General features: G+C 47.1%; 1 protein-coding gene across 1 annotated transcript in view; it reads right to left on the reverse strand.

The window, feature by feature from the left end:
* Positions 1-4,449: 4,449 nt before the first annotated feature.
* The window catches only part of Dnaaf5 (dynein axonemal assembly factor 5), a 51,641-nt gene continuing 39,309 nt past the window's right edge, over positions 4,450-16,781 (reverse strand). Inside the window, exons 9-12 of the mRNA XM_015502084.2 lie at positions 15,538-15,688; positions 14,493-14,649; positions 11,775-11,966; positions 4,450-5,340 (exon numbers count right to left, since the gene is read on the reverse strand). Of these exons, the coding sequence (XP_015357570.1) occupies positions 5,204-5,340; positions 11,775-11,966; positions 14,493-14,649; positions 15,538-15,688 (637 nt within the window). The 3' untranslated portion in view covers positions 4,450-5,203. The remainder of the gene's footprint in view (positions 5,341-11,774; positions 11,967-14,492; positions 14,650-15,537; positions 15,689-16,781) is intronic.

Raw genomic sequence — 16,781 nt, forward strand, 5'->3', positions numbered from 1 at the left:
CAAGTGATCATGAAATCCCTATGCCACCTGCCAATTGATTCATCATAATTCCATTGAGGGTCCTCAGTTGGGACAGCTGAAGGTCCCACAGGGTATAAAGTGTAAGTAATCATTTCCCAGAGCCCTAGCCACTTCTGTTACCCAATGTCTCTGTGTCTGTTAGAGTTTGACTCAAAATTACTGTTTTTGTCTCCCTAGGTTAGATCAAAAGTTTGGGTTAAATGTTGGAATCCCTCTATATATTTATCAGGGTCATTAGAAAACTTCCCCAAATCCCACTTAATTTGTTTTAGATCTCACATAGAAAAAGGCACCTGTATTCTGACTGTCCCAAATTCTCCACTTGTTTCTTGTAATGGGCGTCATCTGGTCTCGGGCTCAATGGGGACAGGCTTGCGATGAAACAAACAGGAGCAGTAGGTAATGGTGGACAGAGAAGAGTGGGGGAATTAGACTTTGATGGATCTGACTGTGAAGCACACAGTTGAGAGGGAGGAAGGTGGAGTTTTGGGGGATCCCATAGGCCAGCAGTGTCATGACTCATCATTGCTACAAGAGCATCATCAAAGAAAGCCTGTATGAAGAGGACTTCTGACCATTTCCCTTCTTTTCTGCAAAAAAGAACCTAATTGGGAAAGAGTATTATAGTTTGGACTTTCATTGATGAGCCATTTCTCTTTATCCCCTAATTCATATTAAGGCCATGCAACATTATAAAAGAAAATTAATCTCTTCTTCTTGAAGGTCTGTGGGTCAAAACAGTCCCAGTTTTTCAGGATATACTGCAAGAGGATGGTAGATGATATCGATGATTGATTTCCATCTGTGAAACAAATAAGGCCAGAGTCTGTCATACCCCAGATGTCCCTCAGCAGTACTGACATCCGAGAGAGATTACCGAATGAAAGCCTCCCTCCCATACAGTCCACTTTAAACCCAGAAACAGGATGCATCCCTGTGTGGTTCCCAAGAGCTTGGTGTAGCATGCCTGTCCAAGCTCTGCAACTTGTGGCTTTTTTGCTGAACCCTCTGTCACTCAAGCTTGTAATTTAAGAAACATTTTTAGTAAGTTTATGCCAGCCAGTGATATAACTTGGGGATGTGACCCTTAATCCTTTTGCATCAAATTTTAAGAGTAGCATAGACCTGATATTGGAGAGTAGAAGGGAGTGGAGTTTTTGTGTCACTGTGTTGGAAACATTGCAAGTCCCAAAACAACAACAACAACAATAAATAAGTGACATAGAAAAGAGCAAGGATCACAGTGTTGTTCCACTTTCTCTTTGAATATAAATATGAGGGGCATAGTGTCCAGGAAGAGTCACTATACATTCCCACTTCATTATATTTTTTTACATTTTAAAATTTTTATTTTGTGGAGCTGGGAATTGAACCCAGGGCCTCGTGCATGCTAAGCAAATGCTTGATCACTGAGCCATACCCCCAACCCACAGAGTCACTATATGGTAAGGACAAAAACTACCGTTTTGGTAAAGAAAAGAAAACCAGTTGAGAAAAGGTTTAATTGCTTGCAAAGTATCTTAAACTAACTAGTACCCAGTGAGGTGATTTGTAAGTAGGTAAAGATGGTGAGCTCATTACCCTCCAGATTCTGGATATGGCCTCTAATAGAAGGTGATGGTGTCCTTCCTGAAGAGAGTCAGGTATACACCATCAGATGACAGCCTCAACAGTGGAGGAGTCCCAGTGCCGCCGTAGTGGCCCTGCTCAAAAAGGCACAAAAAGCAACAGAGCGTGCAAGTCTGCATGCCAGCCAGAGAAAACAAGGTGTCACTGAGGTTACTGATTGCAGAAAAGATGAACAAAAACAACCCGATGACATAAGACAAACAGCACAGGCGTGACACATGGAAGGGCTTTTGGCAAAAGGAAGTGTACTCGGTGAAATCCAAGGCAAAAGGCAAGATATCAGAGGCTAGGTTAGACGTCATCTCAACCAAGGCTGGGAGACAAGCAAGGTGAAATTTAAATACCTGTTCCATCGATGGCTGTCGATCCAAGTCGAGGCACCAGGTTAGATGTCACAGGAGAGTGGGGAGCTGAAGCTGCAAACCTCGGTTCTGGTGTTCCGATGAAAGAAAATTGGAAGTCCGTCACCCAATGTCATGCAAGAGATTATAAGAGAAAGTAAAGTAAAAGCAGAGTAAGGTTCAAGCAGAGAGCACTCTCAAGAGAGTGGGTCATCTCTGAGCAGAGAAAGAGTAACAGCGCCTCCCTAAATTTATTGCTATTTTATGGCTGCTCTGAGAAGTGGGGTCCACCTTCTTCACTGTGTCAATCAGGTGTAAAAATGCTCCTTCGTGTGGGTCAGAGGAGTTTTTGACCCTAATTGGTCCTCTCTGGAGCTGTCATGGTGGCCACCCTATTCAGAAGGCTTCATCTACAAGTCAATCCTATGTTAATGTGGGTGTTGGAGTCAGTGGCCGGTCACAAGTTGTCTTAGTGTGCCTGCGCTACTAAAGAAACCTCCCTTCCAAGATATATGGAGGCGCTGATGGCCCTAACTCCTGGCTCCACGCTGACCTCAGTGGACCCTGTCAAGAGTTAGTTCCTTTCTTGACGTATTTCCCCAATGAGCTCTGTTCCCTTCTGTTTGTTTATTCTCAAGGTCTGGGTACTTGGTGTTTTTCTATAGGTTATCCATTACCTGTTGTTTTCTCATCTGCTTTGAAAGTTGTTTAAAGACTCTAAAAGTAACTTAAAGAATACCTGTGACCTTGCTGTGCGTGTCATTACCAGTTACTACCTAAGAGTCGCAGTGGGGCTGAGCATTTGTGACAGAGACTGTGGAGTCCACAAAACCTTCCCAGAAGGAGCTAGCTGACCCGGGTCTAGTCGAGCATAATCAACCTCAAGCCAACTTGACTTTTTTACCACGCCAAGGAAAAAGTCAGATGCAGAAAGCCATATAGTACATGGTTCCATTTATACAGAAATACTTAAAAAAGATACAACTCTGAAGATGGAAAGCAGAGTAGTGGTGCTGAGGTGAGGGGACAGAGGGCGGCAGACTGAAGAGTCACAGGGGGCAGGAGACCTCTGAGGCTGGGCTATGGTGATGACCGCACAGCTCTGTAAATTAACTAAAACTCACCAAGCAGCACACTTAGAACGGGCAGACTTTATGATCTGTAAGTGATACCTCAGTAATGCTGTTCCAACTGACTGCGGCGGCTGCATTGCTCGGTCCTTCTCCACCACCTGGTGCCTGGCACAGAGGACTTCACAAACATTTGCTGACTAAATCGAGAAAATTTATGAGAATTTCAAAGAATTAATACTGCTTCCTAGGGGTTCAGACATTGACCCTTTGCAGAGTGACATGGGTCTTTCTCCACACACACCCCTGCTGATGAGGAGCAGGTCCTGTGGATTCCCTTGATGGCCTCCCTCGAAGCACCTCTGTGACCAACAGGCCTGGAAGGCACAGCTGGCTTCGGCTGCTTTCCACCAGGCCACACCTGTACCTCAGTGTCGCTGTCTTCTCAATCAAGACCTCTGTTTATTTTTGGATGGAAGCTGATTGCTGGGGGAGGGGGGGCAGGGCCACCCCAACAGCCTCAGATTTTTTTTTTTTTTTAAGAGAGAGAGGGAGAGAGAGAGAGAATTTTTTTAATATTTATTTTTTAGTTTTCGGGGAACACAACATCTTTGTTTGTATGTGGTGCTGAGGATCGAACCCAGGCCGCACGCATGCCAGGCGAGCGCGCCCGCTTGAGCCACATCCCCAGCCCCCAGCCTCAGATTTGAACCCCTGGATCTCATCAGGCTGCCTTGGTTATGCCATGGGGGAGGGGCTCAGGGCCTCCTGAAGGAAATGGCAGAAGACCCAGAGAACAAGGGGCCCTTGGGTGCTGGGAAAGGTCCCACCAGAGGGCACGATAGCTCCCTGCTTTATCAGTGACAGGAGCTGGGCTGCAGGGCAGTTAGGATGCAGACTTGGACAGGGTGAGTGTGGTGTCCACACCTAGAGCAGGGTCCACACACACCTCTCCAGGGCTGCAGTAACCTGACTGTGGTGCAGGGACAGACCCCTTCAAGTCCCCCCTCTCCACTCTCTCCCCAGTCTCTCCAAGGCCATCCCCCTCTCCGAGCAACCTCCAAGGCCACTTCCTTCCCAGCCTCCTCCAAGGCTCCCCTCCCCGACAGCCCCTCCAAGGCCATCCCTCCCCCCTTTCCCTACCTTCCAAGACTCCTGCCTCCCCTGCCCCTCCAAGTTCCCCCCTCCATCCCTCCTCCAGGGATATGCCTTCTCCACCCGGAGGCTCCAGCTGCCTGATACCAGAGGGGACACCACAGCCTGTGGTGGCCAGCACTCTCAGGAGCCCAGGCTGGATCACCATGAGGCTGGAATTAAAGGAACCCCAGCTGTCTGCAAAAAATGTCAATTCATTACCCAAATTCATAAAGACAGGCAGAGAAAACAACTACAATAAATAATTTAATTAAAATTCCAAACACAAAAGCATTAATGTTAATATTTGATTGTTGGAAAATACACACAGCCTTTCCCCGTGTTAACATAAACACTGGCTCATGGTAACAACACCCACTGAAACAAAATCATTTAGGCACTTGGGTGTAGAAAGTGCTGAAGAATAAAATACAATCTTTACTGCTGCTCCCCATGAGGTCTGAGGAGCTGTTCTTAACCCGGCCAGCGTTACTGATGAAAACCGGTGGCCATGCACCTCCCGGGGGCAAGGTCCAGTACATTTAAAATGGGAAAACTTCCACCGATAACAGATAAGATTTCCAATTCCTTTCAGTCCGAGATAGACCCAAAGAATGATGAAATTTCCTTTTAACTACTTTGGCTTATTTTTCTTCATTCTTGAATAGTTAAGAACGTGACTGGTGGGCACTTAAACAGGACAGGACTCAGGGATGCACGTGAGGTTCAGGAAAGTTAAGCGTCTGACAACTCCCTTTCCTGTGAGGTCACTGGCCTTCAATTTTAACCTTAACTCAGATGGGATTTTTGGGGCCTCTGAATAAAATGAAAATACAGAACCACCAGCATGTCACTCAAAGTGGGCCCAGAGCACCTTCTGGGAGGATGAACAGCAGGGTTGTCCTGGTGCGCTCTTCTTGCTATGGTCCTCTTGGGCTGCAGACAAGGTGTCAAGGCTGTGGATGTGGTTGGGGAGGCCAAGATGGGTTCTGGCCCCGAAACCGGTGGTCACTGAGCGGTCGCAGCAGCCTGCATGTGCTGTAGGAGCTGCTCACAGTAGGTGGCTGAGCGGTGCTTGTGGATGACGGCCTCGGTCTCCCGTACTAGGAGGTCTGGAAACAGCACGCTGCCTTCTTTGAGGACCTCTGCAAAACAGCGAAGCCCCTTGAAGATGCCAGAAGCCAACGGCAAGCAGCCTTGTGTTCCGCACCCAAGCCCACAGGTCAGAATGTGTGAGCATTTCGCAGGCTGATGAGGTCACAGTGTGGGCAGAAGGAACTTACAACAGTCCCCTTGGAGCTGCTGGGGAACACAGAGCGGGCACCGTTTGTGTGTCTGCAGGGCCTTGGTAGCATCTGAAGAACCATTTTTTTTTTTTTTTGGCATTGGGCATTGAATCCAGGGGCTCTACCACTGATCTACACCCAGCCCTCCTTTTCTTATTTGAAAAATAATATTTTTATTTAAGAATCAAAATGTAATTAGTCATTTGTGATATGCTTCTTGCTCAACAGCGGGTCTAATTGGTAGAGGTATTTAGACGGTTGCTAGGATGTGAGGACAGGGAGTAGAAGGTAAAGATATCACAACAATGTTTTCAACTTTGATATTTTCTTAAGGCCTTTCCTTACCTTCTGAGTCATGAAATTATTTCACTTAGAAGTCTTTCTTCCATTTACTTCCTACCAAAATTTCTCCTTCTTTTATCTTTTCTAGTTCATATTTTTTAAAAATTTTTGTTCTTTTTAGTTATATACGACAATAAAACATATTTTGACATATTACACATACATGGAGTGTAACTTCCCATTCCTGTGGTTGTACATGATGTGGAGTTACACTGGTCGTGCATTCAGATATGAACACAGGAAAGTGATGTCCGACTCATTCTACTGTCTTTCCTATTCTGATCCCCCTCCCTTCCCTTCATCCCCCTTTGTCTAATCCAGTGAACTTCTATTCTTCCCTCCCTCCCCTTATTGTGTGTTAGCATCTGCATATCAGAGAGAACCTCTGATCCCAGCTCTTTTTATTTTGAGACAGGGTCAGTAAGTTGGTGAGGTTGGTCTTAAACTCAAGGTCTTTCTGCCTCAGTCTTCCAAGTCACTAGGATTGCTTAACAAATTATAGGACAATGCCTACGTAAATTTAAATGTCACATGAACAATGAATTCTTGCTAGTTCATATAAATATATCCCATTGGCTGCAGTGGCCATGCCCGTAATCCCAATGATTCAGGAGGCTGAGGTAGGAGGATTGTAAGTTGGAGGCCAGCCTCAGCAATTTAGAAAGGGCGTAAGCAATTTAGTTAGAACCTATTGCAAAGTAAAAAATTTAAAAAGCTGGGGATGTAGCTTCGTGGTAGAGCACTCCTAAGTCAATCCCAAGTACCAATTAACAAGCAAAAGCCACATGCTTCCCCAGCAGGTGTTTGAGCCAAATCAGTGAATGAGGTGATATTTGACAGGTGATTCCTGCTCCTGCCACTCCCATTTACTCCCAGTGGTTCTTTCCCTCCAGTGGTGGCCTCTGGGCATCGCCTCACCCTACAGACCCCCTCCAGATAAGCTACCCTCGCCACACTGACCCACCTGGAAGTATTCTTAGAAAGGTGAAGCCTTTCCACAGACAAGAGAACACTTTTAAAAGCAGTGTTACTGAAAACATATTTATTCAAATACCATTGACATTTTCTAAGCCTTGTTCTGTGCTGCAGACGAACTAGCTTGGAAATGGACACTCTCCATAAACTATCACTGATGCCAACCTTCAACACATTCTTGTTGCAGACCTACTGTGTGCCAGTGCCATGGGCACTGCAGGCAGCTGGAGTCAAGAGGGAAGCCCGTGGGCACTGGCAGTCGTGTCATGGAGAGAGGGGCCTAACTGGGCACGCAGGGCTGTGAGGGTGCGGCAGGGCTGGTGGGACTGGGTCTGTCTTGACAGGGACAGGAGGATGGGAGCCAGTGAACCCTGCTGAGCCCATGCTGCTGAGGGTGTGAGAGGATCCAAAAGGACCCTTGGGCTCTGCTCCATGGCAGCTGGACACTTACCTGGGTTCAAGAGCAGAGGCCTGCCAGAGATGTGGACCTGGGTGTGCTTGAGGTCAGGAGTGAGATCTCCAAGGGGGGGCGGTGCTCTTGGGACAGAGATGAGAAGGACAGAGAAGGCCCAGCAACAGGGGATGGTGGGTGGACACCAGCTAAGCCTAGTGCTGCCCAAGGTAAGAAAGGTCACAGAGACCACTCCTCTGGGCACCCTGCTGAAAAGGGGGGAAATGGCAGCAGGGATTCACAGAGAGAGGCAGGCAAAGGGTCTGTGCTTTGTTTTCCTACTGAGGGAGAAATAATGGAGTGTGCAGGGCAGACTTGCTCCAGTGGGCCTGGAGAGGTCAGAGGGCCTGGGGCCGTGGGGGATAGTGGCTGTGAAGAGGGCTGAGCAGGTGGCAGGCAGGGTGGGTATAAGGAGAGCAGCTCCCTGGTCAGCATGCAGCCGACTCAAGGGTGGTGGTAGATGCAGAGGCAGGCAAGCTGGGGTGGGACATGGAGAGGCTACGTCAGGATTTAGTGCCTGGGAAGGACACTGTTAAGAAGTAAAAGCCAGAGCTTCTGCCTGCGCATTGGTTACTGCTGTCGGTTAGGCAACTTCCAATTAGCCTCTACTCCCAGCTTCCTTCTGTTATCCAGAGCACTTCCATCCGGTGCCTAGATCTCTTTGGTGCTGGTATGACCCTTGTTCTTAAGACAACTCGATGCCATGACCCAGCAGCAGTTTTTGAAACATGCTCTGAGAGTCCAGGGCCCTTCAGGGATCTGTAAGTCAAAACTACATCCACAACACTCTCAGGGCGAGGGGCAGTGGCTGTGCTGAGCTGGGGGACCTGGCAGCTTCTTCCTGGTTCATTCATTATTTTTGCTAGAAACCACAGTTGATGTTGACAACTAACAAATCTGGGTTCTGTGATGTGGGTATGTGGCAGAAGAGGGATGGAGGGAGTCGACCACTCCAAGGGGAACAACTGGCGGTATTTGTGGCCAAGGATAAAATTTAAGCTTTCAAGCAAGGAAACAGGATTAGAGAAACTCTGCCTTTCCCCCAGGAGCCTGGCCTCTCCTGAGATGGACACTGCTCAGCGAGAAGTGTCCACAGGGGAAGATGAGCGTGACTGTTGCTGGCATCACAAAAACAATGTTGCTATCGTTAAGTGCAAGATGGACTGATGGACTGTAATGGGGGGGAAGTACGAGGTTCCTGAGGTGTCTTCCATTTGCTGGGTAAGGAATCTCAGGAACCAGTGTCTCTCCATTGGAACCACTGGTACTATATGGTACCAGAGGGGAGGACCCACAATTATCTGAAAAGGCTTTAAAAATGCCTTTTGTGGGCTGGGGTTGTGGCTCAGTGGTAGAGCGGTTGCCTCGCATGTGTGAGGCCCTGGGTTTGATCCTCAGCACCACATATAAATAAATAAATAAAGAAAAAAAATGCCCTTTGCTACTCCAATTGAATGATAGGTGGAGGTGGGAATACATCTTTTTCCGGTTTCAACCAAAGAACTACAGGCCCCACAGGACTGGATGCAGTGGCAGATGTGAGAATCTAGTCACCTCTGGTCAAGCTGGATATTAGAGAGAGTTGCAAAATGTAAGAGCGCTGCCACTCTTCTGCTGTTTTGTTTTAGAAAATATGTTTCCCCAAACACAAGTTATTTGTGTTGTTACATAATGGGTTTATTGTTATGTTAGTTTTTATTTTATTTATTTTTTTAGTATCAGGGATTGACCCTGGGAGTGTCCTACCAATGAGCTAATCCCCAGCCCTTTTTAAAATTTTTTTTTTTTTTAATTTTGAGATAGGGTCTGGCTAAGTTGCCCAGAGGGCCTTGAACTTATGATCCTTCTGCCTTAGCCTTCAGAGTTACTGGGATCATAGGCATGCGCCACCACTCCCAGTTACTGTTATTACTGTTATTTTAAACGAATTAACAATTACTAAAAAATTTCTCAACTTTTATTTCCTCATTATTGAAGGCCTTTGATATAATTCAGTACCCATTCATGATTAAAAAAACTGAAGAAACTGGGGTCAGACAGAACCTACCTCAATATCATAAAGCAATCTAGGAAAAACCCAAAGCAAATGTCACAGAAAAACAGGAAGCATTTCTTTTAAAATCTGGTACAAGACAAGAATGTCCACTGTCACCACTCCTGTTCAACACTGTGCCAGAAACTCTAGCCAGAACAATTAGGCAACCGAAGGAAATAAAAGCGATAGGAATAGGAAAGGAAAAAGTCACGTCATCGCTGTTTGAAGATGGTATGATTCTGTACCTAGAAGATCTAAAGAACTTCACCAAAAGACGCCGGAGCTAATAAACAAATTTACAAAGTAACAGGTTACAAAATCAACATACGAAAATGAACCGCTTTCCTATATACCAACAACAAATCTTCTGAGAAAGAAATCAGGAAAACATTTCCATTCACAATAGCCTCAAAAAAATAAAACACCTAGGAATAAATCTAACCAAGGAGGTGAAAGACTTCTCTATTACTACAGACTTCTCTATAACTGAAAACTAAAGAACACTGAAAAGAGAAATTGAAGAAGACCTCAGAAGATGGAAAGGCCTCTTATGTTCACGGACAGGCAGAATTCATATTATTAAAATGACCATACTACTAAAAGCAATACACAGATTCAATGTAGTCCCCATCAAAATATCAATGACATGCTTCACAGAACTAGACGAAACAGTCCTAAAATTCATTTGGAAGAATAAAACCCAGATAGCCAAAGCAATTAAGCCAAAAAAAGCAGTGCTGGAGGCATCACGATGCCCAACTTCAAGTTACACTGCAGAGTTAGAGTGACAAAAATGGCACTGTACCAACAGAGAAACAGACATGTTCTACCCTGTACAGTGGGACAGAATCGAAGACACAGAGACACTCCCACACAACCACAGTCATCCAATCCTTGACAAAGGTGCCAAAAACGTACACTGGAGAAAAGACAGCCTTTTAAAAACAAATGGTGCTGGGACAGCTGGTTATCCAAATGTAGAAGAAAGAAACTAGACCCTTACCTCTCACTCTGCACAAAAATCAATTCAAAACAAATCAGAGATCTTAGAATTAGATTAGAAACTAGAAGAAAACATAGGGTCGACATTCCAGCATATAGGCACAGGCAACAACTTTCTCCATATGACCCACAAAGCTCAGGATATAGTGCCAAGAGTTAATAAATGGGATGACATTAAAGGACAAAGCTTTTGCACAGCAAAGGAAACAATTAGGAATGTAAAAGGAGAACTCACAGAATGGGAGAAAATCTTTGCCAGCTATTCTTCTCACAGAGAATTCATATCTAAAATATATAAAGAACTCCAAAAAACCCCAACCCTCCCCCCCAAAAAAACCCCTTTACACCAAAAATCAAATAACCAAATTAATAAAATAGGCAAACAAATTAAAGACACTTTTTAAAAGAAGAAATACAAGGGCCATCAAATATATGAAAAAATGTTCAACATCATTAGCAATTAGTGAAATGCAAATCAAAACTACACTGAAATTTCATCTCACACGCCAGAATGGCAGTTATCAAGAATATTAACAATAATAAATGTTGGAAAGAATGTGGAGAAAAAGGAACACTTTTTAAATTTCTTAATTTTTATTTTTTAACTGTAGATGGACACAATAGCTTTATTTATTCATTTTTATGTGGTGCTGAGGATTGAACCTAGTGCTTTACATGTGCTAGGCAACTGAGCCACAACCCCAGCCCAAAAGAACACTTTTATATTGTTGGTGGGATTGTAAATTAGTACAACCACTATGGAAATCAGTATGGAGGCTCCTCAAAAGGACAGGCATGGAACCACCATATGACCCAGCTATACTCACTTCTTGGTATTTATCCTAAAGAATCAAAGATCATCACACTACAGTGACACATGCATACTCATGTTTATAGCAGCAATAATTCATAGTAGCCAAACTAAGGAACCAGCCTAGAAGTCCATCAACAGATGAATGGATGAAGAAAATGTGGTATCTATACACAACAGAGTTTTATTCAGGTATAAAGAAAAATGAAATTATATAATTTGCAAGAAAATAAATGTAACTAGAGACCATTATGTTATGTGAAGTAAGTCAAACTCAGGTCAAGGGTCATATGTTTTTTCTCATATGTTAAAAATATACAAGGAAAAGGAAAAGAAAGGTGGGGACAGAGTTCATGAAAATCAAAGGGAGATCAGCAGAGGAGAGGGACCAAGGAGTAAGAGGTGGGGAGGGCAGAAGGAATGCTGGAGACGATGTTGGCCGGATTACGTGGTCATCTTGTGTACTGTGCTAGTGTACAAATTTATAACAACAAATCCCATCCGTATGCACTTATTACAGTGCACCAACAAAAAAAGGGGGAAACAATTTTCTCAACTTTAATTCCTACGATGATATCAGCACTAAAATCACAGAGACAAAGCTGGGAGGAACAGTCACAGTCTCCTGAGTGCAGCTGCTGCCCCTGGTGTGTGCAGACATCGGGCCATTAGCTTACCTAAGACTGCGTCCTGGATGGTGTGCTCGGGGTCATCCAGGTGCACGAGGAGCTCCCGGTATAGGTACTGAATGCTGCTCTGATAGTAGGCTTTCCCCTCGGAGCTCTGTACGCACTGCAGCCAGGTGAGCAAGGTGGAGGCCGCTGTCAGCCTCACTTCAGTGGACACGTCATCCAGGCGCTTCAAGAGCTCTAGGAGGAGCGGCCCAGACAGGAGTGAGAGGGTGCAAGCCGACACTTTGGGTGCAAAGATCCAGTAACAATATTTAACCCACAAACTGGAGGCACTTGCCCTTAGGTCCCACGAACCCATACCTTGAGGGAGACAAAAGGCATTCAAGCTCTGAAGCCGAGGCACTCTGTGCTGGCCTGGGCCTAGGTTGTACTGTCTTCTAAGAGCCTGCCTGCAGGCTGGGCAGCTCCACCCTGCCCAGCCGCTGTGCCCAGAGGGTACAAGATGTCGATCACATACAGGCCTCCCAGGCTGGCTGCCCATCTTTCCCAGCCAGCAGCTGGCAGGGGGTTGGGTTGCTGACACTTCCTCTCACCACTGTCAGCTCTGGATAGGGTCAAGGCAGTGACAGTGATGGCTCCGAGTTTGTTTCTACTGGCCATTGTGACCAGGCCACTCTGCCCCCCAAGACAGAACAATCTTTCCTGATGAGTGAAACGTTCAAAGTAAGAGATTAAGATTTTTAACCACATCTATACTTTTCCCCATGATCTTAAGAAAACCTTTGGCACCTGGAGGATTGGTATGGGTAGGAGGAGAAGGTGCTGGTGGGAGAGGCACACAGGTTGAATGTGTCCTCTATCCTGCATGGAAGGCATGGAAAATATCCAAAGTTCAGGGTGTCCCATAAAGAGGGGCCTCTGGCTTCCTCATGAGAGACACCTATGTGCTCCCACAGGTGCTGGGCATCTGCTGTAAACTGTGCAGAAGACGCACATCTGCACATCTTAAGGACTAGCACAGGGGAGAAAACTGCCCCAGGCACACAGCATGATGTCCACACATCCTGCGAGGCAAGCACATCACCCTGGCTTCTCAGGATGAGGAATCAAGTGAGAGTCAGGATGTGTGCATGGCAGCCAGGGCACAGAGTCAAGTGCAAAGGCACACTCCTCCAGGTCTATGAGTGCCCGGGCCAAGTCCAGATCCCATGGGGCTGGTGTTTCCTCATGTAAACTCTGTAGCTGTGGAGAGAAGAGGCTGCCTGCAAGTTCCCTTCTGTCACAGCTGCAACGTAACTGATGGAATTGACGCCTCCTGTCAGGGCTGGTCCTGCTATTCCCATTCATCACAGTGGGTCAAGGTGTCCCTCCGTCTCTGGGCAAGTAGGCAACAGTTCTTTCAACACATCACCTTAAGAGCACAGAAGGGCACTGAGAGGTACAGGAACCTTCTGAATTCTTTTGTCATGAAAATAACCACACCTCTGCTGTAAACTGCAGGACAAACCCCAACACGTGCAGTCTCCTCCTGGCTTTTCTTTTTAAAAGCAAACAGCGACCAGACTGACCCGGGCAGTCAGCAAGTCACACTGGCCAAGCCTGCCCCAAAATAGAATCCTAAAGACTGTTGGTGGGAACAAAACGTCTGTTCCAACAAAAATAAAACAAAAACTTAAAAAAAGCAAAGCTGAGAGAAGAGGTGAGAGGGCTCTGGACTTCAATTTTCTTCAGGAGGCACAAGTGTCTGTCCTGCAGCGGGACTGAGAGTCTGCAGAGGGCTGCGCACTCCTGTCTCTCCCAGGTGCCTCCCAACTCCTCTCAGGCCACACCTCACCTTCTCTTCCACGCCTTCAACGTACTAAGCTTTAAATTCCAGGACTTATTTTCATTTACAGACATCTTTGAAGATCATCTCTTGGAAATTAAGTGTGTGGGTGCTCCCATTTTAAGAAATAAGCAACAACAGACATGCATTTTTCCAGAGCTTCCTGGGTTTTTTTTTTTTTTTTTTTTTTTTTGGTGCTGGGGATGAACTCAGGGCCTTGTGCAGGCTAAGCAGGTGCTCTCCCACTGAGCCCCACCCCAGCCCCTACTGGTTCTTTTCACATCACCTGGCTGCTCTTTATTCCTGCTTGCCTTCTGTTTTCTCTGGTGTTTTTAATGGATGGCACTCTCTTAGCTTTTGATGACAGAATGCGAGGCAGGCCCATAACCTACCTGCCCATCGCTCTGGGGCTGGCCTTCTCTGTTCTTCTGCCACTGTGTTTACAAGCTCCCCCAGAGCCACTGAATTTCCTTCTGAGTTCCTGGTTTGGTTCAGCACATCCTTTTCTTGGTGGCTCCTAACTGACCACCTGGCTCCCACCCCTCCTGCATGTCTCAGTCTGGGATGTCTGTTCTGTCCCTGTCTGCTATACAGGTCTGGCTTCAGCATAGGTGCACGCTCTCCAGTGTACTGTGAAGGAAGTTGTCCTGGATTTTATTTTCACAGTGAGGGTGTGGCCACAGCACCCGCCAGAGCAGGGGTCCCTGCTACCCTTGTGGTCATGTGCCCTGGCTGCGGTGGACATGGAGTTTTGTCCTCCCTGCCCTCACTCTGGTCCAGAATGTCCACCTTCCTTCCATGTTCTACTCACTGGGTGTTTTATATCTGTCAATGCTGGATCTGACTTGTAGAACCAACTCAGCCAGAAGTCAAAGAGTGCTTGACAGTATTTTGCTGGCAAATGGGAAAACAACGTGCTTTGATGAACAGTGTCCTACCTGGATAAACCTTGATGAGCTTATCTGGATCCATTGTGTCACCAGCTGTCTTTAAAAATGTGTTCAGGACACGGCAGGAAATAAGCCGGGTGGTCTGGGCGTCCTCCTCCAGGGTGGCCAGCACCTGTGGCATCAGTGCTTCCTGCACTTCCTGCATCTGCAACCGGCCAGGGTGTGAGGGGATGCCTGGAAGGTGTCCTGCCCATCAGAACACTACTTGGCGCCCCTGCCCATAGAGCAGTTCCCAAATCACAGACATCGTGCAGTCTGAAGAGCTGTTTTGAAAGTTCTACTTGGAAGTAGACTTGATTTTAAAACTTGCATAACTTGAATATTTTTTATTTTACTTTTTAAAATATTTATTTTTTAGTTTTAGGTGGACACAATATCTTTATTTTTTTATTTTTATATTTTATGTGGTGCTGAGGTTGAACCCAGTGCCTCATGCATGTTAGGTGAGCACTCTACCACTGAGCCACAACCCATGGGCCAACATTTTTTATTTTAATGTGGCCAGCTGACTCTTAGCAAGGCCCAAATCCTACTACCCAGTGCTGTGCAGGTTCAGCAGCATCTAGAGCATTAGCTTGAGTGGCAGTCCTCCCATGTGCCAGGAGGGGGCGCTCGCATACTATGGGTGCCCAGCACAAAGGCCTTGAGGAGGATAAGACATTCACAAGGCCTGGCAGGAAGCCATGGTTTTCTGGCTTGCCGATCCCTGCACAAGTTGGACATGCTAACAAGCAGAGCAGAAAGCCTGAGGCCTGTCTCCATTCAGGGACCCTGCTGTTAAATTCTTAGTCTTGTAAAGGATATTCAATAAATAAACCAAGAGGAGGAGACCAAATCCTTGCCAGGCCCCCAGGTTACTCGAGGGCACAAAGCCTGTGGCCCCAACCCGCCAGCCCCCAGGTACAGCCCTCTGTGCATTCTCTCACTCCTTGTAAGAAAAGCACTGTGCTGGCCCCATGCATCCCCAAGTGAGGCCCCAGGTTTCCCATTGCAGGTTTCCTTCTCATACCCAGACACGTCAGGCTGTCCCTACCTGTGTGGCTGACAGGATGTCGCTGCTGGTGAGCGCCCACAGACAGGACACGGCAGCTGTGCGAATGGCTGCAGCTGTTCTCCCTGCTCTCCACTGCAGATTGGGAGCCAGGATGTCCTTCAGCACCATCTCCAGGTAGCCGTGGAACTGCCTGGAGCCAAAGCACGAAGGTGGGTGAGGGAGGCAGATGGATCCACGCCAAAGAAAGCACTTTAATTTGGGAAATGCATTGGGCTCAAAGAGCCAACAGGAAGCATTGGAAGTGACACCCACAGGAGAACTTCCATTCCTGGGGAGGAGGTGGCCGAGGGCTAGGCTGCTTCTCCAGTGGAAGAGGGAGCTGCTGCCCAGCCACCAGGGAGAATCACAGTGAGCATGGCAGGGCTGCTCTTCCAAGGACTCTGGTGGCCTCCTCTTGGACCAGTGGTAGGTCCTGGTTTTCGGGGGAGCTCTACAGCCTAAGGATGTGTTTCAGTCTCTTTAAAACCAGTGGCTGCAGCTCCAGTGGCTTCACGGAAAAGGCCTGAGCTACCTTGACCCCTGCCACAGCAGCTCCCCAGCCCAGCAGACTCACATCCATCTGTGTTCACTTTTCGGAAATTGGCCAATGGGTTCCTTCGACCACGCAACACTCCACCTCAGCAAGGGCAGCAGCTGTGGGGCCGCCAGGCTTCAGGGAGGGAAGAAGCTCCTGCCAAGAGCCAGGGTGGCTTCATTCTACTGGTGGCCAACTAGTTCCCTGAGCTGTCAGGACAAACAATACAGAACCCAGCCTGTGCACTTTCACCTCAGCTCTGTAGCTCTGCATTTGCACGCCTGAGTGCCCTGATAAAATGGCAGAAGCCTCACATATCCTGCTGGTTCCTGCACCTGCAGGCCCCTCCTGATAGGTCCTGTCTCCAGTACCAGCTGTGCCAGTGAGAGACCACCCTACATGCGTGGCCCTCTCTTTTGAAGGCTCCAGGTGCTTGCCCCCAGCAGGGCTTTAGGGCCAGGAGGGAGGTGGACAAGCAAACCTGGAGGGGGATGCAGCTGCATGTCTGCATCCATGTGTTTTAATTTTTAAGCACAGAGCCGTCATGTCCTGCAGTGATTCATAAGAGGACTTCTTGGAATGACCAAGCGCCCTGCACCTGTTTCTGAGATGGTTCAGGTAAAAGTGCCCTCAAAAAGTTGTGGGCTTGGGGCTGAGGATGTGGCTCAAGCGGTAGCGCGCTCGCCTGGCATGCGTTCGGCCCAGGTTC

This window comes from Marmota marmota, unplaced genomic scaffold, assembly GCF_001458135.2.
Source record: "Marmota marmota marmota unplaced genomic scaffold, marMar, whole genome shotgun sequence".
Taxonomy (NCBI): Eukaryota; Metazoa; Chordata; class Mammalia; order Rodentia; family Sciuridae; genus Marmota; species Marmota marmota.